General features: G+C 63.2%; 2 protein-coding genes across 36 annotated transcripts in view; one reads left to right on the plus strand and one right to left on the minus strand.

Moving 5' to 3' along the window:
- The window catches only part of LOC123285115 (uncharacterized), a 20,545-nt gene extending 8,725 nt beyond the window's left edge, over nucleotides 1-11,820 (plus strand). For 23 of the 34 annotated variants that reach the window (XM_070502977.1, XM_070502991.1, XM_070502979.1 and 20 more), the window contains 4 exons: nucleotides 5,417-8,853; nucleotides 9,229-9,306; nucleotides 9,521-9,698; nucleotides 10,520-11,820. In XM_070502977.1, the coding sequence (XP_070359078.1) occupies nucleotides 9,611-9,698; nucleotides 10,520-11,397 (966 nt within the window). In that variant the 5' untranslated portion in view covers nucleotides 5,417-8,853; nucleotides 9,229-9,306; nucleotides 9,521-9,610 and the 3' untranslated portion in view covers nucleotides 11,398-11,820. Of the gene's footprint in view, nucleotides 1-5,416; nucleotides 8,854-9,228; nucleotides 9,307-9,520; nucleotides 9,699-9,812; nucleotides 9,919-10,361; nucleotides 10,428-10,519 lie in introns of all 34 variants that reach the window. The other 11 variants (XM_070502993.1, XM_070502967.1, XM_070502973.1 and 8 more) reach the window with 9 other exon arrangements.
- A 946-nt stretch (nucleotides 11,821-12,766) lies between these two features.
- PPP2R3B (protein phosphatase 2 regulatory subunit B''beta) overlaps nucleotides 12,767-25,644 on the minus strand; it is a 53,457-nt gene continuing 40,579 nt past the window's right edge. For both annotated transcript variants that reach the window (XM_044768261.2, XM_070502956.1), the window contains exons 3-13: nucleotides 24,161-24,264; nucleotides 23,931-24,033; nucleotides 23,044-23,118; nucleotides 21,598-21,684; nucleotides 20,916-21,072; nucleotides 18,832-18,880; nucleotides 18,325-18,414; nucleotides 17,931-18,106; nucleotides 16,843-16,961; nucleotides 16,655-16,761; nucleotides 12,767-13,602 (exon numbers count right to left, since the gene is read on the minus strand). In XM_044768261.2, the coding sequence (XP_044624196.2) occupies nucleotides 13,452-13,602; nucleotides 16,655-16,761; nucleotides 16,843-16,961; nucleotides 17,931-18,106; nucleotides 18,325-18,414; nucleotides 18,832-18,880; nucleotides 20,916-21,072; nucleotides 21,598-21,684; nucleotides 23,044-23,118; nucleotides 23,931-24,033; nucleotides 24,161-24,264 (1,218 nt within the window). In that variant the 3' untranslated portion in view covers nucleotides 12,767-13,451. The remainder of the gene's footprint in view (nucleotides 13,603-16,654; nucleotides 16,762-16,842; nucleotides 16,962-17,930; nucleotides 18,107-18,324; nucleotides 18,415-18,831; nucleotides 18,881-20,915; nucleotides 21,073-21,597; nucleotides 21,685-23,043; nucleotides 23,119-23,930; nucleotides 24,034-24,160; nucleotides 24,265-25,644) is intronic.

Genomic DNA, 25,644 nt, shown 5'->3' on the forward strand with positions numbered 1-25,644 from the left:
AGGTCCCCAGGGCGGGTCCCCTGTCCATCCCCGACCCCGGGACAGCCCCGTATCCTGCAGGTGGTGCACTGTGCGCTCCAGTGTGCCTACTGTGCAGATCGTGGCGGCCACACACCCGCTGCTGCCCCAGGTGGGTGGGGACCTGGTGGAGGTCAGTCGTAGATGTGGGGTCTGGAGGGGACACGAGAAGGACAGGGGTGGTGTCCGCGTTTTGACCGGCAACTTGTCCCCCCTGTTGGCAGGCGTCCGTCATCCTGGGGGCCGGCCTGGGCTCTTTGGCTCTGACAGGAGGGCTGACTTGGGCCATCGCCCACACTGCCACGTGGCTGGTCCACTGATCGTGTGGGGTGAGATTCAAATAATCTCTGAGCGCCTGCCCCCCCCCACCCCGCCCCGAGCGCTCCCTGGTCTGCTGACAGTTCTGTGGGGTGGCAGTGTGGACCTCTGAGGGTCTGGTCCTGGAGTCTCGTTTGTTACTGTTTGATGTCCCAGCTGTCGGGCTCGGTCAGGAGCTGGTGGGAGGAGCAGCCTCCGCGTGTCCCTCAGGGTCTCAGGAAACAGACGCGCAGAACACGGCCGTCGGGAGATTGATTTGGAGGTTAGGCTCGCTGGCCTGTGGGCTGGGTGTCGGAAATCCGAGGGCAGCCGGGTCTCGGGCGGGTTTCTCTGTCCTGGTCTGGAGGCAGAATCTCGTCCCGAGACCTCAGTCTCTGCTGTTTGGCCCTCACTTGATTGGACGAGGCCCACCCCCATTATCGAGGTCATCTCCTTGACCTCGGGTCCGCTGGCTGCAGGTTAAGCTCATGCACACGGCACCTTCACAGCAGCCGCCATGTGAGCCCCGGGCACTGTAGCCCGTCGGCATGAGCACACAGGACTGACCTGCTCACTCCCCACACGCCCTTTGTCCTTAGAGGGTGTGTTTTGTCACGTCTGGCCTGAGGCAGCCCTGGAGCTGCACCCTGCTGTGCTGGGACCTGGCGTCTGGGTGGCGCCCATGGCACAACACGGGTTTGCGGTCAGTTTGTCCATCCACCGTCGCCTTCCGGCCAGACCTACTTCTACCCACATTCACCGACGGGAGAACCGAGCTCTGTCGCATCAGGGACTCGCCCAGGTCCGTGGCCTGGTGGGGTCCCGGGTCCCAAGCCCATGGCGCAGCTGTTGGGATGGCCTCCCTCACCGCCTCCGCCATCGCATGGCCCGTGTGTGTTGGACAGATGGCCGGGGAGAGCCAGTGCAGGCGGGCGGGTACATCACGCACATGCTAATCTCTGAGGCGGCGCCTGCGCTCCCGCTGACGGGGCTCCTGGGCTTCAGGGAGAGGCTGCTCAAGGCCTGACCTGGCTGCCGCATGGGCCTGAACCACCAGAGCAGGGCGCTGAGCGAGAGGGGGTCTGTCACGCTCTCCGTCCTCGCCGGGCCATCCCCAGGGTCGGGGAAGCAAGAGGCGGGAAGGTGAAAGTGCCCCGTGCGTGGGAAAGTCGGGGTGTGTGGTGTTTTACGTGACGGCGTCTACACATCTTACACGGGTGTCAGACGATGGCGTCTTTCCCCAAACGCTGAGAAGGAATTGTGTGAACGTCCCATTTGCACAGCCACAGCCCACCCTTTAGACGTCTGTGGGGTTGATGGACACGCTCAGAGTTCATACTGGAACTCAGCTGGTTGTTCCCATGGATGAAATGTTGACGGGTCAATCTTGTGCCAGGGATGAAGCTTTTTTTTTTTTTATTTTTGAGGAAGATTAGCCCTGAGCTAACATCTGCTGCCAATCCTCTTCTTTTTGCTGAGGAAGACTGGCCCTGAGCTAAGATCATGTCCATCTTCCTCTACTTTATATGTGGGACATCTACCACAGCATGGCCTGCCAAGTGGTGCCATGTCCACACTCGGGATCCGAACCAGTGAATCCCAGGCCACCAAAGCAGAACGTGCAAACTTAACCGCTGTACCACCGGGCGGGCCCTGGGATGAAGCTGTTCTGAGCGGTTTGCGGCTCGGGGCGAGTCACTCGGTTTTCTGCCGGCCTCCGTGCACCATGAGGAGCTGCTGCTTTGCACAGCAAATTGGGCGTCAATTTAAAAAGGAGCTTTTACCAATATCTTAGAGAAAAAATGTCTCATTTTGTGGATGTTTGATTACTAGGGGGTCAAGGGTTTGGGCATTTTCTCTGGGATTGCCTGTTATGCGTGTGCGTTGGTCCTTTTTTGTTCGTTTGTACGTTTCTGGTTCACAGCCACAGTGCCGGCCTCTCTCCTGCAGACGTTTCCCCAGTTCACCGTTTGTATGTAGTGTTTGTTGTTTGCACGTCGTATGCATGTTGTGTGTGTTTGTATGTTTGCGTGTTGTATGTATGTTGTGTGTTTGCATCTGTGGCAACTTAAAAAGCAAATTTGCCTGTTATTTTATCTCAAAATGAGTCTGTTCAGGAATAGACCAAAGAATTGCAACTCAGGACGTGCGTGCTGTGGAGAACCACAGGCAAATCCAGAGAACAGGGGGAGCTGCCTTTACAGAGAAAGGGGGAGGGCGGGGCCGCTCTGAAGGAAGGGCCATCCGAAGAGGAACGGACCAGGGCGGGAACGGCTCCTCATTGGCTCAGCTGTTTCTGATTGGCTGAGCTGTTTCTCGTTGAGCTGCAGTGTTTCTGATTGGCTGAGCTGCAGTGTCACTCATTGGCTGAGCTGTTTCTCATTGGCTGAGCTGCGGCACTTCTGACTGGCTGGGCTATGCTGGTTTTCATTGGCTGAGCTGTTTCTGATTGGGCTGTGGTGTTTCTGATTGGTTGAGCTGTTTGTCATTGGCTTAGCTGCGGCATCCCTGATTGGCTGGGCTGTTGCCGGGTGGGGAGAGCATCTCCCTCCATGCCGCAGCGGTACTTCCCATTGGAGACGCGAGCCCGAATGTCTTCCTGTTTGGGGTGATTGACAGGGGAGGGCGTGAGGACCCCCCCCCCCCCCCCCGTAGGCCGTCCCCTTCCAGCTCAGCTCAGGTTTTTTTAGTCACTTTGGCAGTTGTGTGTATGTTGTTCGCACATACATGTTGCTGTGTTTGCGTGCCATTGTGCCTGTCACCTCGTGTCCTGGCGTTGCATAGCAGGACCTTTGACGTCACTAAATATCCCCCGTGTTTCATTTGCACCTTCCTGCTTGTGGAAGGCCTGGGGGTGCTGGTCCACTGGGTCCTGGGGGGCTGCGGGGGGTGGGGGCGGGATCTGTCCTCTTAGGGTGGACGGATGCCCCTCAGTGCCCGCCGGGCCGTCCTCCTGCTCTGAGACCTGCTGCTGATCCTGAGCCGCCAGGGCCCGGCCATGTCCTGCAGAGCACGCTGCTCGCCTTCCTCAAGGAGCACGTGCTCCTGGACGAGGCGGGGCCACAGTCGGGCCTGGGGCAGGAGGGGGAGCCGGAGGCGCGAGGCGGCCTGGGCCTTGAGGGCTGCTCTCCCGCGGCCCGTGGGGTGCGCCGCCTCCCTGGGTCTCTGAGCTGTGTCCCCTGCACATCCACCGCGGTGTCCTCGGTTCAGGCTGCTGCAGAAGGTTCACGGGGGGCCGGGGTCTGGGGGACTCAACCTCGGGGGTGGAATTGGGGAAACAAGGGGCCCTGGGACACTTGGGAGCTTACCATGTGTGGGCCCAGGTCCATGCTGTAGGGGTCAAGGGGGCCGGTGGTGGTCCTGATCCATCGTGCTCCCGGCAGCAGCTCCCAGAGAGGATCCTGGGACCTGAGCGCACATCCCGGCCCCGCCCGACATGCCCAACCCGCATGGAGTCCTTCCCGGTGTCGGACCCTCGGCATAAAACCTGTCTGCTGGGCTCCAGAATGCAAAGGAGGAAGGGACGCGGTTCTCATCCCCTTGGTGGATTTAACGCCGTGGCGCGTGGTGTGTGCAGCTCCCTCCCCCACGCAGCCTGAGCAGCAGGGACCCTGTGGGGACCGGTGTGGGCATGGCCCCTTCTCATCCGGGTCAGCTCTTCATCCCGAGGGGCTGTTTGCAGGGGTCCCTGACGAGGTGGAGATGCAGGCGGCGGCTGAGGTCCACCGTTCTACCTGGAGGTCCGCCCTCCGCCCTCCTGCCTCGCCCAGTCCCGGCTTCACCCCGCGTCCGTGCCACTTCCTCCCTGCGTAAGATACAGGCTTGTGGTCGGAGGTTCCACGGGTGCAGTGAACGCAGGAGAGAGGAACAGCCGCAGTCTCAGGGGCTCCCCTGTTGTCGACCCTGTTCCTTGTCTGTCTGTGGACAAAGGCGCTCTGTGTTGTTGTGGACCGCATCGCCCCTTAACAGCTCATCAGGATTTTTATGTTGTTAACAGCTCCTCCCAAACCTATCTCCTGGTGCGTGCTTCCATTAGGACGTCACGTTTTGTGATCTATGCCTTCTTGTCAGGTGGAGAGGGTCATTGTTTCAGTTTCGTTCTCTCATTACTACTGAGATTGAATGGAAGCTCCATGAGGGCAGGGACGGGGTTTTGGGGGGTCTGATTGGATCGTTGTTTAGGGCAGTGCCTGGTGATGACAGGAGCTGGAAAAGGTTTTAATGGATGCGGGGGTGGGGGGAAGGGGGTGGATGGATGGACAGATGGATGGACGAGTGGGTATGTGGGTGGACAGGTGGATGATGGATGGGTCGAGTGGTGGGTAGATGGATAAATGGTTGGACAGACGAGTGGACAGACATGTCTGTCAGTCAGTGCCACTTCCCCTCCGGGACTGGGTGGGTGCAGACTCTCTTGGTGTGTCTGTAACACGGTGGCGACTTTAGCCCTTTATCTGTTGCGAGGACTTTCCCTGGAGTCCTTTTAATTGAGAGCTTTTATTTCTATGGTGGGTTCTTTTTTCTTTACCTTTTTTAACCGTAACCCTTCAGTCTCCCCTGGTTTTTTCTGCGCCTCGCGCTCCTGGGGTTGGTCCCCTCCTGGCCCACGACCACCTTATAAACCAGTGTGGGCTGAGCCCCCGTCCATCCTGGAGGCTGCGCCTGGGCGCCCTCTTGTTGCTGACACGCGGCCGTGCGCCCACGGGCTGGCTCAGGCCTGGAACGGGACGGTCAGCGCGGCTCTGAGGGGCGTCACTCCCTCGCTCCTCATCATTCCCCAGGTCGAGGGCCCGATGCAGCGGCCATGAGCTGGGCCCGCTCTGAAGGTGCACTCACTCCAAGGGCTCAGGGACCGGCTCCCCCGTGGGCTGTCGCAGGCACCCCACTCGCTGGCCCAGGGCGCGGCCCCCACGCGGGGCCAGCCAGGGTGAGCGCACAGTGGGGTCAGGGGTCCTGGGATCGGGAGACGGTGGCCTTGGGCTGCGTGTGGCCGTCGTCAGTCTCTGTGTTGAGATGTTGGAGCACCGCGAGGTGACCAGTCTGTGCGTCCACTGTTGCCGCGGTAACCGTCTGTCCGTCCGTCTGTCTCTCTGACTTACAGCCTCCCCGTTGTTTCTGCGACGCCATCCAGGACACCGCGAGCAGGACGAGGCAGAACAACAGGGCCTGGAATGCGCTGTGCCCGTGCCTCCACCTGCCGCAGGTGAGCGGGCTGTTCCGGAAGGTCTGCCGCTGCCCCAAGGCTGCTGCCCCACGAGACGGAGCTGCCTGGCCTGCAGGGTGGCGGGCGTCACCGGGACTCACCCGGGTCCGGCTGTTCCTCTTCCTTCTTAGGAAGCGTCACCGCGTTAGCAGTTGGTCTGCAGTCGCTCGTGACAACAGCGCGTCCTGGCGTCTTGGTTCTCGCGGCCGTAATGAAGGACCGTAATCGGGGCGGCTTAAACATCAGATTACTTTATTTTATTTTATTTATTTTATTTTTATTGTGTTTATTTCCCCCAGTTCCAGGTTTTCTTCGGGGTCACCGATGGCCCCTCCTCGCCGTGTGCTCACGGCAGAGACAGGGGAGGCAGCTCTATGAGTCTTGTTAGGACCTGACCCCATCTCAGGACCTCCGCCCTCCTGACCTCTTCCAACCCCGCTGACCTCCCACAGGTCCTAAGGCCGTCACGCGGGGGTCATGTGCCCTGGTCTCCTGGACGGATGGGGGTCTCGCCCCCATTGGCCTGGCCGGGAGCGGCCGTGCTTCTGTGTGGGCTCGATCGTACCCCGTGGGGCGGCTTTTCTAGCTGAGCCCGGGGACGTTCCTGCCCTCTGAGCTGCACGGACCCAGGGGACTCGCGCATGTGCTGTATGGGGTGGGGCGTCCTACGCAGCTGCAGGGTGTCTGCCCATGTCGGAGACAGGCGTCCCTAACCCCATGTGTGTGCGCGCGGGTTCCCACACCCTCTCTGTTCTGTGTTTGAACTGCAGACGATCCACAGACCCCCCCCACCCCGTGCTCCTGACTGAGGCCCGTCCTGTCATAGGGAGCCCCCGGTACCGGTGTGGACTCCACGTGTGTCCCTGTGTGGGGACGTCGGGACTCGTGCTGCCCAGCAGTGACTTGAGGGCATCTCTCTCCCCCCGTGTCTCAGGGCGGACGTTTCCAGAAGGAGATTGTACAGAATCCTCACGGGAGACAGTTTACCCCGATACGTGGGCTCCACGGCTGTGACGTGTGGAATCCACAGCCGTGAGGCGTGGCCTGTGTTCTCCTCTGCATCTCGGTGCCGCCTTGTTCCGTCTCCCAGACCCATCTGTCTGGCTTTCATGTCACGAGGGGTCACCTAGAGGTGTCAGGAGATGCCCCTCGTGTTGAGAAAGGCGCCATGTTGACTTAGGCGCCCGAGTGGTCCCAGAACCTCATCGTCTTAGAGGAGACGCCGCCGTCCCTTCCTCACCGTCCTCCTGGCTTGGTCGCCTGGCCGGGGCGCACAGTGTGTCTACATTCTCTGGGAGCACTAAGCGTGGCGTCCCGGGTCGGCACCTCCATCCTGCGGGATCCTGTGGTGCCTACGGGGCGAGGTGACCGGGCCTTTCCCAGGACACTTGTCGGCCTCGGCCTTACGGTTCTGCGAGAACAGGCGGTTGTCCCGTCCCGTTTCCGGAGGGTCATGCAGATTCTTTTGTCTACACTGAGGGTCTCCCTTTACATTTAATTTTTTCCTGCACTTTGTCCCTCAGGGGGAAGAGCTTCTTGTCTCTCCTTGTAGACGTCGTCTGCACATAAAACGTCCAGACCAACCGAAAGTCTCCCACGTCCAGCGCTGGTGGACGCGCCAGGCTCCCTGCGGCCTGTTCCGTGTGTGCTTTCCTCGCTTGGGGAATCGTGAGCATCTTCCCTCGTCAGCAGCGTGCGGTTGGGTTCGTCGTCTCGGAGGCCGTTGGAGCTCTTGCTGAGCAGATGGAACACAGGTGGTGTCGGTGTCCCCCCACAGGGGTCGTGGGGCAGCGTGCGGGTCCCCACATCTCCACCGTCTGTTATCTGCATCCTGCGGGTCAGCGGTCTGTGCCCCCCTGAGAATCTGCTCGGCCTCAGGTCGGCTGTCCGGAGGAGCCTGGCACCTCTGCTTCTGCCTGGGCTGGCGTGTGGCCTTCTCCTTGAGCAGAAGACTGGTTTCCGGGATCCTGTCATTTATTCCTGCTTTTCATGTTTGCGGAGGGCCAGGGGGCAGTTTTGGAGGCAGGCCGAGATTCTTCTGGGTTCTTTTCTGGATTTTCTTGAACCTGGGTCGCCTGCGGAGGGGATGGGGAGGCTGCCCACGCGTCCTGGGTTCACAGCCTGATCCAGAGGCCCCGGGGCTTCCCTGAAGTAGTCGGGGGTGTGAGCAAGGTCCCGGCCCTCCACAGGTGTGGCCCACCCTGGGCAGAGACGCGCGGTGTGCACGCCTGTGGTGGGGGGGCTGCTGCAGCACCGGTTTTCAGCCTCTGTGGGGTCCGTTGGGGGAGCAGCACCCCCACCCCCTTCACCTGGAAGGGGCATCAACGCGCAGACACGGATGCCCAGACTCCGGGACACGGGGCGCCACCCCCTGCTCACTCCGGAACGCGGAGCACAGGCCACCTCCAGACCCGGGGCCCAGGGTGCCCCCCACCGAGGTCCCCCCGACCCTGGACCCCCAGGCTCCGACGGCCCCCTCCTCCTCCGCTGTTGCAGAAGCACGTGGACACGCACGGCCTGGGCCGCGACCCCGCCCGGGTCATCTGCGGCCCCACCTCGCCCACCCCCTTCCCGCTCAAGCTCGGCTTCCAAGGTGCCCGAGACGCCGCGCCCAGGATCACAGGTGGCGCTGGGGGCGGAGGGGTCCTGGTCCATCCTCCCGCCCTCCGAGCCGCCCCTCCCACGCCCCATCCCTCATTCAGGCCCCGCCCCTCATCTAGGCCCCTCCCACACCCTTTCACCTGGGCCCCGCCCCTGTCCTACGTCCCACCCCTCCCATGCCACGCCCCTCCCCTCATCCAGGCCCCGCCCCTCATCTAGGCCCCTCCCACACCCTTCACCTGGGCCCCGCCCCTGCCCTATGTCCTCCCCCCACGCCCCGCCCCTCCCCTCCTTCAGGGCCCGCCCCTCGCCTAGGCCCCTCCCATACCCCACCTTTCATGTCGGCTCCGTCCCTCCCACACCCCTTTGACCTAGGCCCCTGCTCACTGTCCTACGCCCCGCCCCTCACCGTGGCCCCGCCCCGGCACACGCCCCGCCCCTCACCGTGGCCCCGCCCCTCACCGTGGCCCCGCCCCGGCACACGCCCCGCCCCTCACCGTGGCCCCGCCCCTCACCGTGGCCCCGCCCTGGCACACGCCCCGCCCCTGCCATACGCCCCGCCCCAGGCACGGGCTGGCCTCCGGCCTCTCCGAGGCTTCCCTGGAGGAGCTGGAGCCGCCGGGCCACCAGCGCTGCCGCAACCTCGGCTCCCTGCTCGTGCTCGCTGAGTTCCGCAGGATCCCGCCGGCTGAGCGTGGGGCCGCGTGAACCTACACCGGCCCAGGGTCCCGGAGGTGGGAGCTCCCGGGAGGAGGGGGCTGGGGGAGGATGGGGGATACAGGTCTCGGGGAGAGCCTCCACGTCCCTGAGCAGTCACTGCGGGGGCCGTCCAGGCTGAGGGACACGTCCTGGTGTGTATGCCGTCCCCGTGCTCGGCCTTCCTCGTACCCCCCAAGGCCTGGTGGGCTGGATGCACCCGGACGCGCAGCCCTGGCAGAGGGGTCAGGTGGGGTCGGAGGACCATGTTGCACACTGGCCTCGTCCTGGAGGGGATGCACGTCCAGCCTGTTGCTTGGGGCTGAGGGTATGTGGGGGTGGCCTCTGGGCTGCAGAACCGGCCTGTAGGGCCCTGCATTCCTCACCCAAGATGGCTCCGTCTTCTGTCTCAGCCCAATCTGACCCTGCCGGTGACCTCTCTGCCTGGTCCTCCCTGGGCTGCCACGGCCCCCACTTCCTGTCACTTTCTCGTACGTGCATGTTGTCGCTGCCTATGTCTCTGCCGCTCATGTCTGACCAGGGGACGGATGGGGGGACCCCGGGTGGGCTTCTGAGGGTCTCTGGTTCCTGCCTGGGTCTTGGGTCTGTCCCCTCCTTGCACACGTCCCTAGGCTGTCCCCTCCCCACCCGTGTCCCCAGGTCCACCCCCTCCTTCTTATGTCTGGTATCCCCTCTCACCCACAGACTCGGCCACTTCCAGGACTCCATCTCCGAGGACATGCCAGCCTCCTGGGAAGGGAACGTGAACCCCTGCTCATCTACCTTAGGGCCCTCATGAGGACGAACGACGCGGCCCTGGGGGAGGAGGAACCCGCTGCCAATCCGTTTGACGCCAGATGCAAAGACAGCAAGCATCCTCGAGGTGGGGGGGTGTCCCCAGGGTGGGAAGTGTCCTGGGATCAAGGGGGAGGTTCAGCCTCAAGGTCGGGGAGGGGCCCCAGCGTGGCCTCACGGCTGACCGCTCCTGGCTCTGCAGAGCTGCCTGTGGGAAGGTGCTACCCCTGGACACCAGACACCCTGGCCAGCTGCACTGCAGCCGACAGAGACCCAAGGAACCCGTCCAGGGGCTGCAAGGCCAAGAGGTGCGGCCATCTCCTGTGTGTCAGGTGCAGGGTCTGTGCTTGGGGACAGCTTGTCCAGAATCTGCCGGCCTCTCTCTGCATCATCAGCCTCAAGGGTTTTTCCAAGCATTTCTCAAGGAGTGGAGCTTTGGGGTGGCCGCAGTCCCAAAGTCGGGCTAGCTGTTTGGGGACGCTGGTCAGACCGGGTCCTGCCTGGGTCTGGGACAAGGCAGGACGTGCAGGGACAGTGCTGTCCTGGCGGAATGTGCTCGAGGGGGCAGCAAGGGGCACTTCCCACCTCCCCTGACTGCCTGAGGCTCAACAGAGGGGACACGGTGGAGTGTCAGATGCCACTGGGTGTCTACACCCTGGGGGCTCTGCCTCCTTTGTCTCTTCCTCTGTCCCTCTCTGTGTCCTCCTCCATCAGACTCCATCTTTTCTTTCGTTTTTCCACGACTGTCCAGGCTTGTCGCCTCCAGGGCTCCTGCTCCCACCTGGTCTCCTGCCTCAGTCTCTCAACAGGGATCGAGGTTTGAGAGGAGGCTGCTGGGGGCGTGTCCTGCCGCTGGGTTGCTGGCAGCCGAGAGTGGAGGACTGACCCGCCACCCTCTGTCACCTGCAGGGACACCTCTGATGTCAACGTCCTGTCCTTCGAGGACTCCGAGAACTCTTCCGATGAAGACATCGATGTGCGTGTCTCTACCCAGGGGGTACGTCCCGGGCGGGGCCTCTGGGTGGTGGCCACATGGGGCATTGACGGGGCTGGAGAGGATGCTGACTGGGCGCAGACCGGGCGCCACATGGGGGCTGCCTTCTCCTGCCCCTGCCCCCAGGCCGCAGGTCAGGGAGAAGCAGGAGACCTCATCTGAGGGGGCCTCCCAGGGACATGGCGGCCTCTGTGCCCAGGGTGGGGGGCGGGAGCAGAGTCCTTTGCACATTCAGTCAAACGGATTCGGGTCCTGGTGGGAGAGACCCGGGGCTCCCTCTGTGGGCAGAACACCCAGGTGCCTGCCTTGTGATGATCACCTGGGGGCTGGCCTGACTGTCTGGGGGCCTCAGGCTCGTGCGGGGTCCTCAGCTGCCCAAGGCTGGTGGGGTGTGGTTCCCGTGCTGCGCCTCTGTGGCTCAGGACACTGGGTTTCGGGGGGCCCTGGGGTCCTCGCTGGCTCTCCTGGCTCTGCCTGGCTGACCCCGTCCCCCGCCGTGCCTGGGCTGGGCTGGGGCTGCCGGCTGGGCCTGGGTGAGAGCTTTGGGTCTGGGGTGGCCCTTGGGGAGGTGCAGACACTCCTGGAAGGACACCCCGTGCGGACACCCGGGTGGTCAGCACACCGACCCAGGGACTCGGGGGCAGGCGTGTGGAAGGTCCCGCGGGGTCAGTGTTGCCCCCGGCCCTTCGCACCTGTGTCCTCAAGCCCCCAGAGGCCATGGCAGGTGTGGGCCCCCGTCTGGCTTCTCGGCATTTGCTGCTCCCAGAGAATTCCCAGGTCGGTCCTGAATTGACTGGGAAGCGCCCTGGAGGGTGCCAAGCCGTCCCGTGTGTCCGTCTGTCCCTGCGCCCATCCACTGGGTCCTGAGCGCTGTCCCTTCTGTCCCCAGGGGGTGTCTGACTGCAGACGACTCACACCCCGGGTGGGACTCAGGCTGAGTTCCTCTTTCGTGGCCACGTTCTGCGTCCACGGCTGGCGGTCCTGGGCCGCGGCCTCTGAGTGCGGGTGACCTGGGCCCTCGGGGCCTCCGGGCTGTGAGGTGCATGACGGTGACCCTGCCATCTGCTCCTGTGGAGCCAGCACCCCGTGCATGGGGCAGGGCCACAGGACCGTCGACCCTCGGGGTGCCCACCTGCCCAGATGCCTGCCTGCCTGCGGCTTCCTCGCGGGGCTCTGGCTGCCCGCTGCCCTCGGCTCAGCTGGGAGGAAGGTTCCGGAACCACTCTGCTCCTCTCTGCAGAGTGTGGTGCCACCTCCCTCACCCCGCATGGTCCTGCTCCGTGTGGGCCACCGGCTCCTCCTCTCACGGCCCAGGGCCCTGTTGCCGAGCGTTGTGTCGTGTCCAGCGCCGTGGGCCCAGCTGGGGGGCAGGAGGGACTCACCCGCGGCCTGGTCAGCGCCTGGACACTTTAGACGGGCTGCGCCTGACTGGGGTGGTGGTGGGAGGGGCCGAGGCTGCAGCCCAGGGGAGGAGGCCCGTGGGGTTGTCCCTGGAGGCCCACTCGTTGGCAGCCCTGCCCACGGACACCTGGGGTGGGGCCGCTCGCGCCCTCTGGATCTCATGTTGGTGCCAAACCACGGCCAGCGCCCACCCGAACGCCAGAGGGGACGACCCCTTGAGGCCAACCTGAGAGCAGATGGGGAGACCGGACGTTGGGGTGGGACGGCGGGGGTGTGTGGGGGGGTGTCTCCCTTTTTCTGTCTGCAGGGGCGGATTCCCCTCTCTGTTGTGCGCAGACGAGAACGGACCCATGAGAACCGGTCTGCACGTCCCTGCGTGGCCGTGGCTGGGGGCTCGAGGTCGCGGCTCCGGAACAGCCCTGCCCCCGACACGAGGCTGAGTTCCACGGGGTCTCTCTGCACACAGTGGGCCGGGTTGCGGCCTCGGGCGGAGTGTCTATGCTGTGGGGTCGTGTCCTTTCCCAGGACTCTGGGGGCCGACTAGGGAGGAACCACCCCTGGGGTGGGGTCGGGGTCACCAGGAGGTCAGAGGAGGGTCAGGCTGCTGGGAGTTCAGGCCCCTGACCCACACCTGACCCCGCGGGTTGTCCCTACCTGGTAGTGTAGCCGTGTCTCCCTTGGTGACGCTCCTGTCTGTCCCCAGTGGCGTCACCGTGCCCTGTGAACGTGGTGTCGCGGGCTGGGCGAGCTGAGCCCGTGGCTGAAAATCTTTAAATTCTTTATTTCAAAATACAAACGTGACCTCATAAAACAACATTTTTAAACTGCTCTGCACTGCAAATAAGAGTTAACTTTACACATTTTGTACATTTACAACAGGAAAACGATCAACAAACCCGAGTGGGCGCTCCCTCCCGCACCCCGCGGGGAGGGCTGTGCTGGGCCGCTCGTGTGGACGGAAGGTTCCGGGGCTGCCGCGGCGCCGGGCTCCTGGAACGCGCTGGCTCCTGGAGAAGAACCGCGCACGGCCGCCCGGCGCCCGGAAGTCCACGCGTGTCACGCGGCCCTGAGGCAGGTCCCTTCGGAGCGGAAACGGGTTCCCCTGCGGGATGAACCGCTGGCCAGGCCCACGGTACGTGTCGAATGCTGGGTCTCTGCAGCTGGAGAGGGGCCGTCCGATTCCCACGGAGGCCCGAGAGTGCTTGTCCCCGCCGGGCCCGGCCACGGGGTCCTGAGCGGTGCGTCCTCCTGGACCGGTGGGGCCACGCGCTCCAGCGTCCGTGTCTGAGCAGCTTCCGTGTCGAATAAATAAGGATTCGCCGTTCCGTACAAACGCACTTCAGCTTCTGTGGAAGACGGCTCAGCAGCCAAACGGCCCTGTTGTCTTTCCACACGAAAGCCGCTGCGTGCAGCAGGCCGCCACGGACGGTGCCCGGGGGGCGCGGGTCACGAGGGCTGCAGGTGGTCGTCCCCACACTCGTACTCGTACAGCTCGACGGCGCCCAGCGCGGACGGCGCCTCGAAGAAGGGCCTCTGGGCCAGTGGAGACCGCAGGGCGCACAGCTTCTGGTCCACGGGGCTGAGCTCGGCTTCGTACCTGCAAGGAGGGCTCCGTGAGGACACGCGAGGTGCGTGCGTGACGGCCCAGGGCCCACCGTTCTCCGAGGCCGGCGTCGACCCAAAACAAGACCCGTGTCACCAGACACCACAAGTAGCCTTTGCAGACGGAGGCCAGGAACATACGGGCGGGGAGCGTATCGGGACCACGCGGGTTTGTCTCGGGAAGGCCAGGCTGGCTCGACCACCGAGTGTGTCTCACGGCGCTCGATCCCCAGGCCACGGCAGAGACGGCCTTGGAGCAGCAGCGTCTGACGCAACGCGGAGCCTCAGCAACCTGAGTGGACGGGAGGAACTCCCGCTGACCAGGGACGCGCTCCCCCCACCCCACAGCCCACGTCACGCTTCCTGGGGAAGGAGGACCTTGCCCCGGGGACGAGGCGAGGACGCTGGCCTCACGTCCGTCCAGCATCGTCCTGACGTTGCAGGAAGAGCGACGAGCAAGAGAGGAAAGGAACAGAACTGGGCTGGTCACAGACCGTGCGACCGTCCGGGTAGAAAACCCCGAAGGACCCAGGAAAGCTTAGAGAACCAGCGTGTTTACTGAACGTGCAGGTCTGTCTATATTTTAACAACGAACCACCGAAACTTTCTAAGTGCCTTTTTAACACCAAAAATTATGAATTATGAAGTCAGTACAAGTCCCACAAAATATGCCTGAGGTCTGTACGCTGGAAACTGTAAGATCTGAGTAAATGGAAACCATGTTATTATGATATCGACTGTCCCCACGTCGATCATTCATCATCAGAACCTCAAGGTTTCCGCAGGTTTGTAGAAACAGGCGACCTCACTGTTAAGTTTCCACGTGACGGCAGAGGAACCCGAATACCTGACGTGATGTTGGGAAATGGTGGGTGTCACCACACAGCTCCCGACACCCAGACGGGGGGCTGGGGAAGGACAGCACAGACCAGGGGACAGACAGACGGGGGTCATGGTGTCCACTGTCACCGTCCAGAGACCCAGCGCCGTCCGTCAACGTCCCCGTGGGACCATCCGCACCACGCCACAGGCTGACCCGACAGCGCACAGGAAGGCGGGCAGACTCGAGCGACCAGAAGCCCTGCACCAGACGAAGCTGGAGCTGGAGGCCTCGCGCTCTGGGACTCGACCCCCACGAGGCTGCAGCCGTCGAGACGGCGCCGCACTGCTGAGCGCACAGACATCTCCTGAGACACCAGGTCCAGAGAATGAGCAGACGCCAAGAACTGGGAGAAATCACGTACCTGAGAAAGGAGCTGCATCCAGAAGCCGTAAAGAACCCTGAAGACTCGATAACGAGAAAATAATCCCAAACGGAGAAGGAGCAAAAGATACGGGACTTCACCAACAAAGGCGCGTGGAGGGAGGGCCCACGAGGACGTGAACAATTCAAACCACGTTGCGACACCAACAAGACGCGCCAAACGCCCCGGCCTGGGGGAGGACGTGGGACAGGGGACCCTGCCCATCGCGGGTGTGGACGCAGCGGGACGGCTTCCCGTCCAGGTCAACGTGCATCCGCCCCGTGACCCGGAACCTCCCACGACCACGTATCGAGCCAAGAGAATGAAAACCGGCACACACAGGGAGGCCCGTGGGAGAGCGTTGTACGGTGGCTTCGCGCTCATTTTCCTAGAACTGGACGCGATGGGAACCACCCAGACGGCCATCGCCCGGTGGCTCAGGACAGCGCTGTCACCTGAACCGTGAACAGCGCTCAGCACTCGTGGAACAGACTGCTGACGGCCCAGCGACACGCATGGGTCTGAAATGCCGGGTGAAGGCCAGGCCGAGAGGAGGCGGCCTCCCGGGTCTGGAAAAGGGGAAACTGGACCAGCACGGGGGCCACGGGCCAGGGGTCACTCAGCGTGAAGGACGTGCTCACCCTCCTGCCCGTGTTGAAACCCCCCTGGGCGGGGGCGGGGACCCCCGAGCCAGCAGCGTGGCTGTCACCCCCGGGACGCCATCCCCTGAGGCGGGTGGTGGCTCCAAGCACACGTGGGAACACGCCTGACCCTGGCACCGAGCAGGCCTGAGGGGGCGATGGGAACACGCGTGTGTGTCTGGTTGAGCCCCTCAGGGCAGAGCCTGACCCTCCCCGCCTGTCGGGCCCACGCCAGCCGCGGGGGGAGACGGAAATGCGCCAGGATGCCGGTCTGCCCCGTCGTCGGCCTGACACGCGGAAACCAAACCACAACCACGTCCCCAGCGGGAGTGACTCCATGAGGGCCCTCGGGCCCCGTTCCCAACGTCCAGGATCCTGGCCCTCTGGTGTCTGTGGCCCCCCGAGCCCCTCGCTGGGTCCCCGCCCCGCCGTCTGGGACACCGCCAGGGCCTCCGCGGTGTTGGGGACAGGGAGCGACTCAGGAGGAAAACTGCCCGGGCTCCCGGTGGAGACCGAGGGTCGGGCCAGAGTGCGTGGCAGCAGAGGGACCTGGGCCCGTGGGGCTGCAGGGTCTGCACAGGGGGTCGAGGAGACGGCCGGCTCTGGGCCGCCAGCCCTGGGGACCCCCGTACCCCGTCCTGGCACCACCTGCTCGGGCCCTGCAGGCCGGCGCTCGGGGAAGGTGCAGACGCAGCAGCAGCAGAACACAAACCAGGCCCGGCTGCGCTGACACCCCGGGGCCTGGACTCAGGACTGAGGCCCTGCACGCTGTGCTCCATGGCCCACGACCCCGAGGGAAGCCCGGCGGGCCTCCAGGGCTCCTGTGGGGCCGCGTGTGCGGGTAACAGGCCACGGGCCGCTGCGTGTCCACCCGGCGCAGATGTGAAGGCTCGGGCTGCGGCTTCGGGCGGACGTGAGGTTCCTCTAAGAGCCTGAGAGTCGCCTTGTGCGCTCAGGACGCCCAGCACCGTCTTTGCGGCCCCACCCGCGGGCCTTTCTCGCATCCCACACGCTCGTCACCCGAGTGTCACAGGCGCCCCCGGGACGCGGGGCAGCTGTCTGTGGCCTGGGCCCTTTCCGAGGGGCTTTGAGTCTGCTGGACACAGGAAGGAGGCGCCCGCTGCCCACGGGCCATCCCTGGGCCCCGCATCCTCACACTCACCCGTCCTCCCACGGCTCCCCCGCGGCCTCCTCGGCCACCAGGATGTCGTACTCCTCGGCAGCGTACTTCTCCCAGTCTGAGAGCTCGGGGCCTTCGCTCTCGCTCTCCTGGAGGACACGCGCGTGTCACTCGGCGAGGACGCGGCTGGAGGCCGGCCCGCCCGCCCCCGTGCTGCCCGCCCCGCTCACCCGGAGCAGGGAGACCTGCTCTTTCTGCTCGTGGTCGAGGTACTTCTCGATGTTGAAGAACGTGTCGAAGAAGACGTTGGCGAGCTTGCACTTCTTGAGGTCGTGGAGGGTGATTTTCCCTGCGGGGAGACGAAGCATTTGAAGACGGAATCACCCCTGGGCGCGCCGTCACAGGCCCCTGGCTCCCCGGTGGACCACACACGCCCCCAGGGGTCCCAGCCCCGGGAGCAGGGAGGGCACAGGCCCGGGGCTCGAGCTGGCTGGGGACCAGGGGACAGAAGGGGCCGGTGACCCTCGGCACCGCCCCACAGCAGGGTGCTGGACCAGGTCTCCCCAAAGTGACAAGTCACAGAGCACGGGCAGAGGGACGTGGGGTGGGGACACTCACCTTCCTGACCCCGGGGGGATACAGACGCTCACCCAACAGAACAGGGTTAGCCCCTCTCACAGGTGAGGGCTGAGGGGGTCCTCAAAAACTGAGGGGGACGGGAGATGAGGGGAGAGGCCAGACACGCCCGGCATTCTGTCCACATTAGTGACAGGCGACTGGACGAGGGTGCTGATGTCACACAGGAGGACACACCCGCCCTGCCCTGGACACTGTCTCCAGTGGCACGTGGTCGGTACCGGCTCTCCCCAAGGCCCTGCTCACCCTTGTCCCCACCTCACCGTAGGGATGGCCATTCCAAGTGAGCGGCACCTCACGCAGAGACATCGCGTCCCGTAAGGACTGTCACATCTCACCCTGGGGCATCCTCTCACACGGGGACGTCACCTCTCACAGGCGTCGTCTCGTCTCACACAAGGCGTACCCCTCACACAGGGACGTCATGTCTCTCAGTCGTCTCATCTCACACGGGGCGTCCCCTCACACAGCATGTCGCTTCTCACAAGAGCCGTCCCATCTCACACGGGGACGTCACTTCTCACAGGAGTCACGTTTCCCAGGAGTCGTCTCATCTCACACAGGGACGTCACATCTCACAGTTGTCCCATTTCACACAGGGGCGCCCCCTCTCACGGGGGACATCCCCCTCACACTGGGCTGTCCATCCCTCGCAGCGGGCGTCCCCCCTCACGGGCTTTACCTTCGCTCTGGGGCTTCACCAGGTCCAGCATCTGGCAGAGGCAGTCCTCGAAGGGCAGGGCCTCGATGGCCATGCTGTCCAGCCTGCGGCACTGCTCCTCGTAGAAGTACTCCAGCTCGAACATGGACAGCGCCCCGTCCCCATCCAGGTCCATGCAGCGGAACCAGTACTCGATGCTGCGGCCGCCGTGGGGCAGGGGGGCCTCGGTCAGCCTGGCCGCCTGGGACGCACCCCACCTGGGATGGACCCCAGCAGGACGACCTTGCCCGGCGCGGACCCTGCCCCGGACTGAGCTCGCCCAGCACGGACCGTAGGAGGTGCTCTCGCTCAGGGAGGACCAGTGGCTGCCGAGCGCTCCCCGAGGCGGAGCACAGCACCGCTGCCCAGCACCCACCTGGTCGGGGTTTTCTTGTCTTCCTCAGAGATCAGGAACCAGACAAAGTCGGCGTAGCTGAGCTTGCCCTCCTTCTGTACCTTTCTGCCCCTGGGTCCGGGCCGATTGAGAGACAAAGACTGTGTCAGGGGTCAGCAGCAGGAGCGGGATGTCCCTGTCCACCCCCTGACTGGTGAGCCGAGCCCTGCGCTTGGCCCAGCCCTAGCGTCAGTTCCTCGCCGGGAGGGGCCTCCGTGATCACGTGACAGCCGAGGACGCCCCCTGGGACCCAGGTGGGGCCGGGGCGGCTGCTACGGCCTTGGTCACCACCTCAGACGCCCCGACTCCAGGACCCGACACGGACCACTGACAGGCCTGTGCCCCCTTACGTGTGCCCTCAGGTGACAGTGGCATTTTTCAGGACAGGACGAGCTCGGATGACAGCGAATGAGGGAGAACCGGACTCGCACTCGGAAAAGTGGCCCAAGTCAGCAGAAGACAAACCGAGCAGGGACGAACGTGACGTACCTCGTCACGGCTCCTGAGAAGATCCTCTCGATCATCTTGGTGGATATGGCTGCAAAGGGAGAGCCAGGCGTCAGCCACCCCACAGCGGGCGCCACCCTCCTCGAGCCGGGCAGGCACAGGCCCCGCCCCGGGCACAGGGTAGTGCGTTCCAGTCTTGGTGGCCTGAGCCCAAGTCGAGGCCACAGGAGGGAAAAGCTACCCAGGGCTCCAGGACGGGGGGGACGGGAAAGAGCAGAACACGTCTATTCGCTCCCCCCTGATCGTGATGAAAGACAAGTGCTTTTCAACTAAAACTTGACTAAGAAGTGAAAGTGAAAAGCACGGTATGACTTTGCTCGAGCGGCCGTAACAAAGGACCCCAGAGGGGTCAAACAGTAGACGTTTCTCTCTGTTCTGGAGACTGGACGTCCGAGATCCAGGTGTCGGCAGGGCTGGTCCCTCCTGAGGCCTCTCTCCTTGTTGTGTGGACATGTCTTCTCCCCGTGTCCTCACGTGGTCGTCCCTCTGTGCGTGTCTCATCTCCTCTTCTCATCAGGACCCCAGTCCTGTTGCATCAGGACCCGCCCTCATGACCTCATTTCACCTCCATCCCCTCCTTAAAGACCCGTCTCCACACACAGCCCCATCCTGAGGTCCTGGGGGTCAGGACCCCAACATGTGAGTTTGGAGGACACAGTTCACTTTGTACCAAACAAGCACTAATGCCCCCAAGACAGGGAAATGAAGACAAAGTCTGCCCCATCCCCCAACTCTTTCTGCCTCAATGGACGTCACCCCTGATGGGAAATGACCACATGGTTATAGGATGAATTGTGTCTCCCAAAAACATATGTCCACATCCTGACCCCGGGAAGCTGTGAATGGGGCCTTATTTGGAAGCAGGGTCTTTGCAGCTGTGATGAAGGGAAGGATGGAGAGCAGGGCTTCCTGGAGGAGGCGGCCCTGAATCAAGGATGGAGAGGAGGGCTTCCTGGAGGAGGCGGCCCTAAATCCAAGGATGGAGAGGAGGGCTTCCTGGAGGAGGTGGCCCTGAATCCAAGGACAGCGTCCTCCTCAGAGACAGAAGAGGAGACGCAGACGCAGAGGAGCAGCCCCGTGAGGACGGAGGCAGAGACGGGAGGGAGGCGGCCACCAGCCCGGGGACCCTGGAGCCCCAGACGCCGGAAGAGGCAGGAGGGACCCTCCCCTGGAGCCTCCAGAGGGAGCGCGGCCCTGCGACCCTTGACCTCAGACTCTGGGCTCCAGGATGAGAAAGAGCGAATGTCTGGGGTTTGAGGCCCCCAGTCACGTCCACACGAAAGAACACTCAGATCCTCAAACCCAGTGATGGGAAGACATGAGACATCAGTGGAACCCGTTTCCGCGGGCTCCATGGCGCAGGGTCAGCTCCGACCTCCTCCACCTGTTCTTTTCCACGACATAGGGACGCCGCCTGCTGCTGCTCATGCAGGAACCCCTTTTAGGTTTTGAACGTGGCACATAAAAGGAAAGGACTCGATGGACCAACAGGAGGCCACTGCCAACCTGGAAAGTGCTCGGCCACCACGAGCCCACCCTGGACCCCACTCCTGCTGAGTTTACAGCACGGGCGTCAAGTTAGGACTGGAACTGAGAGGGACCCTATACCCACTCAGATGCCCACGGACGAGTGTTGGCAGGATGGAGGCCGTCCCAAGGCCAGCCCCAGAGACACCAGTGAGCAGGGCGGATGGCATCCAGGGGACCCTCCTGCCTCCTTCGCCCACAGACAAAACAGATGCTGGAGAATTCAGACACCCTCACGAATGTGGTTTCTTAGGAAAACAATTAGATCGAAAGGGACGATGGGCTCCCAGACCCTGCGCAGCTGCAGGACCCGGGAGTCCCGCGTGTCCCTGTTTCCCAGTGTCCCACATGTGTCACGCTGCAGGGAGCTGTGTGTCCCATAGACTGTGTGTGTCATCGTGCAGTGAAAGGCCGCTCTTGCTGGGAGCAGGTGAGGGGGGAGACCGATCAGGCCACGAGGCCCAGGGCGGCGGCCGTGGCCGATGACACTGGGGACGTCAGGGTGCCAGCACGTGGGCCCCCACAGGCCGCGTCCTCACCGTGGTCGTTGTGCCGGGCCAGGTCCTGCGAGTCGATGAGAAGGTCGTGGTCCGTGTCCAGCTCCCAGAACTTGCAGTAAATGACGTAGAAGTGTTCGTAGGAGAAATACTCCGTCAGCTGGTTGATGTCGGCTTCCTCTTCCAGGAGTGCCACGTTCTGCCAGAACAAAGAGGAAAAGACCCTGCAAGACGCTGAGGGCAGTGTCCACAGGAGATGGGCCTCCTACGGGGGGCGGGGACACCCTACAGGAGCCTCCCATTGCGAGGGTGGAGGGATCAGGGCTGGCTGAGGCTGGCTCAAGGGCTGGAAGCACGGCACCCGCGTCAGGGCTTCGCCTGAAACTCAGCCTGACTGCCCGCAGCAACGCAGAGCAGCCAGTGAGCACAAACGCCCTCACAGCCAGGGCCTCTGGACGTGGGCAGTCAGCGTCCCCCCGATGCCTAGATGGATGGATGGGTGGACGGGTGGGTGGCTGGATGGATATTGGATGGATGGATAGATGGTAGATGTATGGATGGGTGAGTGGATGGTAAATGGATGGATGGGTGGGTGGGTGGTAACTGGATGGATGGGTGGGTGGATGGTAGATGATGGGATGGAAAGATGGTGGAGGGTGATGGGTGGGTGGTAACTGGATGGGTGGGTGAAAGTGAAGAGCTCCTGCCCCAGCGGGCCGCCCACCTGCAGGAACGTGCTCCTCCGGAGCTCCGCGCAGGTGATCCTCCCTGACCAGGACCTGTTGACCGTGTAGAAGATCCTCTGGATGACCTGCCGGGGGAGGGCTGTCAGCTGAGCGCCACCACGCTGGGGGCCGCAGCTCCTCAGACATGACCCACACGTGACCCCTCCTGGTCCTGCTTGTGAGCTTCTGTCTGACCTCAGGAGGGACTCGGCCCCCCTGGGCTGCAGGACCCCATGTCACCAGCAGAGGGCGCCCGCCGCGCATGTGTCAGACGGTTGGGTCAGGACGAGATCCAGCGTCCTGGGGCAGGGGCCCCAGAGGACTGGCAGGGGCTGCCGGCTGCCCACTGGGAGTCGTCTGCATCGGGCACCCTCGGCTGGGCCCGCGCGTGAGCTGGATGCCTGAGCCGGGCGGGGCCGTGGACGGGAGCCCCTGGAAGTCCACACCACAGTGGGCCTTGGAGGAAAAGCTGGCTCTGACACTTTCACACTGAGCTCACCACTGCAGGATGACAGTGACTTCAGGCTGCACAGCGACGGTGACCTGAACAGGGAGGCCCACCGTGTGCCAGGCTCAGCCCTGCTCCACTCAGGGACGGCCCTCACCTGTCCTTGTCCTGGGACCTCCCCTCACCTGTCCTCGTCCTGGGACGTCCCCTCACCTGTCCTCACCTGGGACATCCCCTCACCTGCCCCTGCGCAATGAGGACAGAGTGTGTGTGAGGAGCACCCCCACGAGGCCTCGTTTACGTTCAGCACTCGACGTTCTGGGTATGAAACACAATTGCCATCGTCGTTCCTCCCTAACGACCCCTGTGGGGCGACGTGGAGCACTGACAGGTGGCTGTGGCACACGCGGGCACACCCGGAGCTCCACGCACATGCACTCTGTGTGTTAGGGACAGACAAGGGCTCCCAGCCGGGTGCACAGAGCAGACTGTGGGGGGCCCCAGCTGTGCCCCTTGGTCTGGAGCTGGGGCGGAGGCTGACCCGGGGAGGAGAGTGGGCGGGAGACCTGGCTCCACAGGCGGTGGGCAGGGGTGGGGGCAGGGCTGGGTCTGAGCATCCACGGATCCCAGGGGGGCCGGCGCTGGCGTGCGTTGCTTCCAGGAAGGGGCGCATCTCCTCCCCTGAAGCTAAGACATCCTCAGGGGAGCGGCCCAAGGCCAACTGTTCCTGCCCGGGGAGGGTGAACGCAACACACGCATCTTTGGAATGTCCCCTCCCTGGCACCTGACTCGGCTCGAGTCTGAGTGTGGACACATGAGACAGCGCGGTGCCTCCTGCCTGGGAATGAGGCCCCACCTCCCACGGAGCAACAACTACTGACATTGTGTGCACGGGTGAGGAAGACAGGACCGGAAGGGCCACAGCGCCCGGGAAGCTGGGTCTCCACGCGCTCCCAGCGGGGATGGGCCCGGGCGCCAGCGGGGGCTGGGTACTCACGGTGGTGATGTAGCGGGAGTGGAACTCCGAGGCCTCCTTCAGGAAGGCTAAGCCGGGGTGCGTGTTCACCACGTCCTGCACACGGGGACAAGACACAGCTCGGGGACCCACTGTCGCCCCCAGAGCGCGACACACGTCTGTGTCATAATCCACGGGGGCTCCTGCAGTGAGAGGCCGCTGCTCAGCAACACCCGGCCGCACAGCAGCTCGCACAAAGTCCCGTCAGATGCACGATGATCTGAATCATCGGGTCCACGAGCCAAGAGAGCACAGGACAGTCTGGACAAAGCCATTGGGGTCCCCTCTCACCATCCAGTGTCACTCGACACAGGTACACAAGCACCGACATGTGAGTCCCTGTGAAGTATCCCGGTTTTACAAAGAACTACAAGTGTATGAAGCCGTAAACCAGGTTGACTCAAATGGTTCTGGTCCTTCAGTTGCTCAGAATGTTCACGGGGACACTGGGGACACGGAGCTGACTCCGCTCTAGTCGCCCCGTCTGCAGAAGCAGCACTAAACGGTCCTAAAGGGAACTAGCGCAGCACAGGGAGCCGAACGTTCTCAACACTGTGACGTGCTTCTCGGAGACGCCCGGGGCCCTGCTGCCTCGTCTCCATGACTCCGCGGGCTCAGGCTCACGGCCAGGGGAATGCCTGCACTGTCCCCCACGCGCACTGCACTGCAGCCGTGGTCCGTGACCCAGCTTTGTGGGAGGAGTGAGCACCCTGAGGGAAGGGAGCCAGACTCCCAACCTGTGTGCAGTGTAGACACAGGGCCACACCTGCGAGAGGGCGAGGGTGTGTGGTGTGGATGTACCTGTGAGGGAGTGAGGGCTGCGCGGGTGGCGCTGTGTGGCCCGTGTGTGGGCGGCGGCGCGGGCGTACCTGCAGGAAGGGCACGAAGTCGTCCTGCACAAGGTAGGGGCAGCCGGGGCTGGCGAGCAGGTGCAGGAACCTGGCGGCGGCATCGTGGCAGGTCTGCAGGACCCTGCAACACAAGGGCGTCCAGCGGCCTCCGCGCGGGCGGGCGTGTGGGGGGGTCCCTGCGCGCTGAGGGAGGCGCCCCATGCTGGTGTCCGCCCCCCCGCGCCCCCGCCCCGGCCCCCAGGACTCACTTTCTCCACATGGCCACAAACTTGTGGACGGACACGGCGCCCGTGCGCTCACCGCCGGCCCCGCAGAAGAGCGGCCCCTTCCAGTAGAGCGGGCAGCCGCAGGCCTGGGGAGGGCACAGGGGGTCAGCGCCTCGCCCCCCGACCCGCCCTGGACGCGGTCCAGGGACCCCACCGCGGAGAGGGCCCCACTGAACCCGGCTGGCACCGTGAGGGGGCGCCGCGTTCCTGCCAAACCCAAAGGTGCGCTCATGCCTCCGCTGGCGGCGACGGAAACTGGGTCTGGAGCGGGCCCCCCACCCCCTCCCCGGGGTCCCCACCACCTCCTCGGAGCACACGCGCGGTCCCAACTGCAGCAGCCAGCAAGGCCCAAACCCCGGGAATCAAGCAGCCTGCTTCCCGTCCCACGAGCAAGACAAAAAACGGTGACAATAGCTTGTGAATGAGGTCATCTCATTGATAAACTATAAATCAGAAAATATCTTCAAACGACAGTAATGAAAATGCTACACATCAAACTTTGGAAGGCAGTAGTGACTTTAAACACGCGTACCAGGAAAGGCGGCTGGAAACCATCGATCTAAGCTTCTGTCTCAAAAAAGGAAAAGAAGGAAGAAAAACCATAAAGGGCAGAGGTGAAAGAAAAAAACAGCCAGCCAGTAGAGAAGATCAACAAAATCAAAAGTCAGTTCTTTGAAAAGATTTTCAACGGTTAATTACCACTTTGCAAAATTCCTCAAGAACCAAAGAAAGAAAACAGAAGTTAGCGGTGCCAGCGGCCACCACCATCCACAGCACTGAAAGGACGGGGAGTGGACACTGGAATAAGTTTGTGGCAGTCAACACGACAGCTTAGGGGGAATGGACAACAGACCTGACTAACGCTCTCGCCTACACTTCTTGCAGAAAGTGAACCCGTAACTTAAAACTTCCCACCAATTCAGACCCAGAAGGCTTTGCCGGTGAATTCTTCCGGATGTTAGGGAAGAAATCCTGCTGATCGTATACAAAGTCTGGCAAGAATAAAAAAGGGACGTTTCCCAGGTCTTGCTCTGAGGCCAGCACGTCCTGGATACGGAAACCTGTCAAGGACACAAGGGCGACTGCAGGCCGGTCGTCTCTCATGGACACAGATGCAGAAGTCCTGCACAAAATCCACGTTAGCAAATTGAACCCAACAATGAAAGGTCATCATTAGACAACAGACAGGACACTAAGGACAGACGGGAACCCGTTCTTCTAAGGAAAGGTGTCACGGAAACCCCACAGCTCGCATCAGAGCAAGGGCGACACGTGAAGGCCCCCTCCTACCCCGGAGCTGGGACGGGGGAGCCAGGGGGCCCAGCCAGGGCAGCAGGGCGGAGACGAGCCACAGACACAGAGCCCGGAAAGGAAGAGGCAAAAACGGACGTGATTCACAAACATGGGACAGCGTGCAGAAAATCTGCAAGTTTAGAAAATACTCAACTCCACAAGTGACTTTTGCA

Source organism: Equus asinus, chromosome X, assembly GCF_041296235.1.
Source record: "Equus asinus isolate D_3611 breed Donkey chromosome X, EquAss-T2T_v2, whole genome shotgun sequence".
NCBI lineage: Eukaryota > Metazoa > Chordata > Mammalia > Perissodactyla > Equidae > Equus > Equus asinus.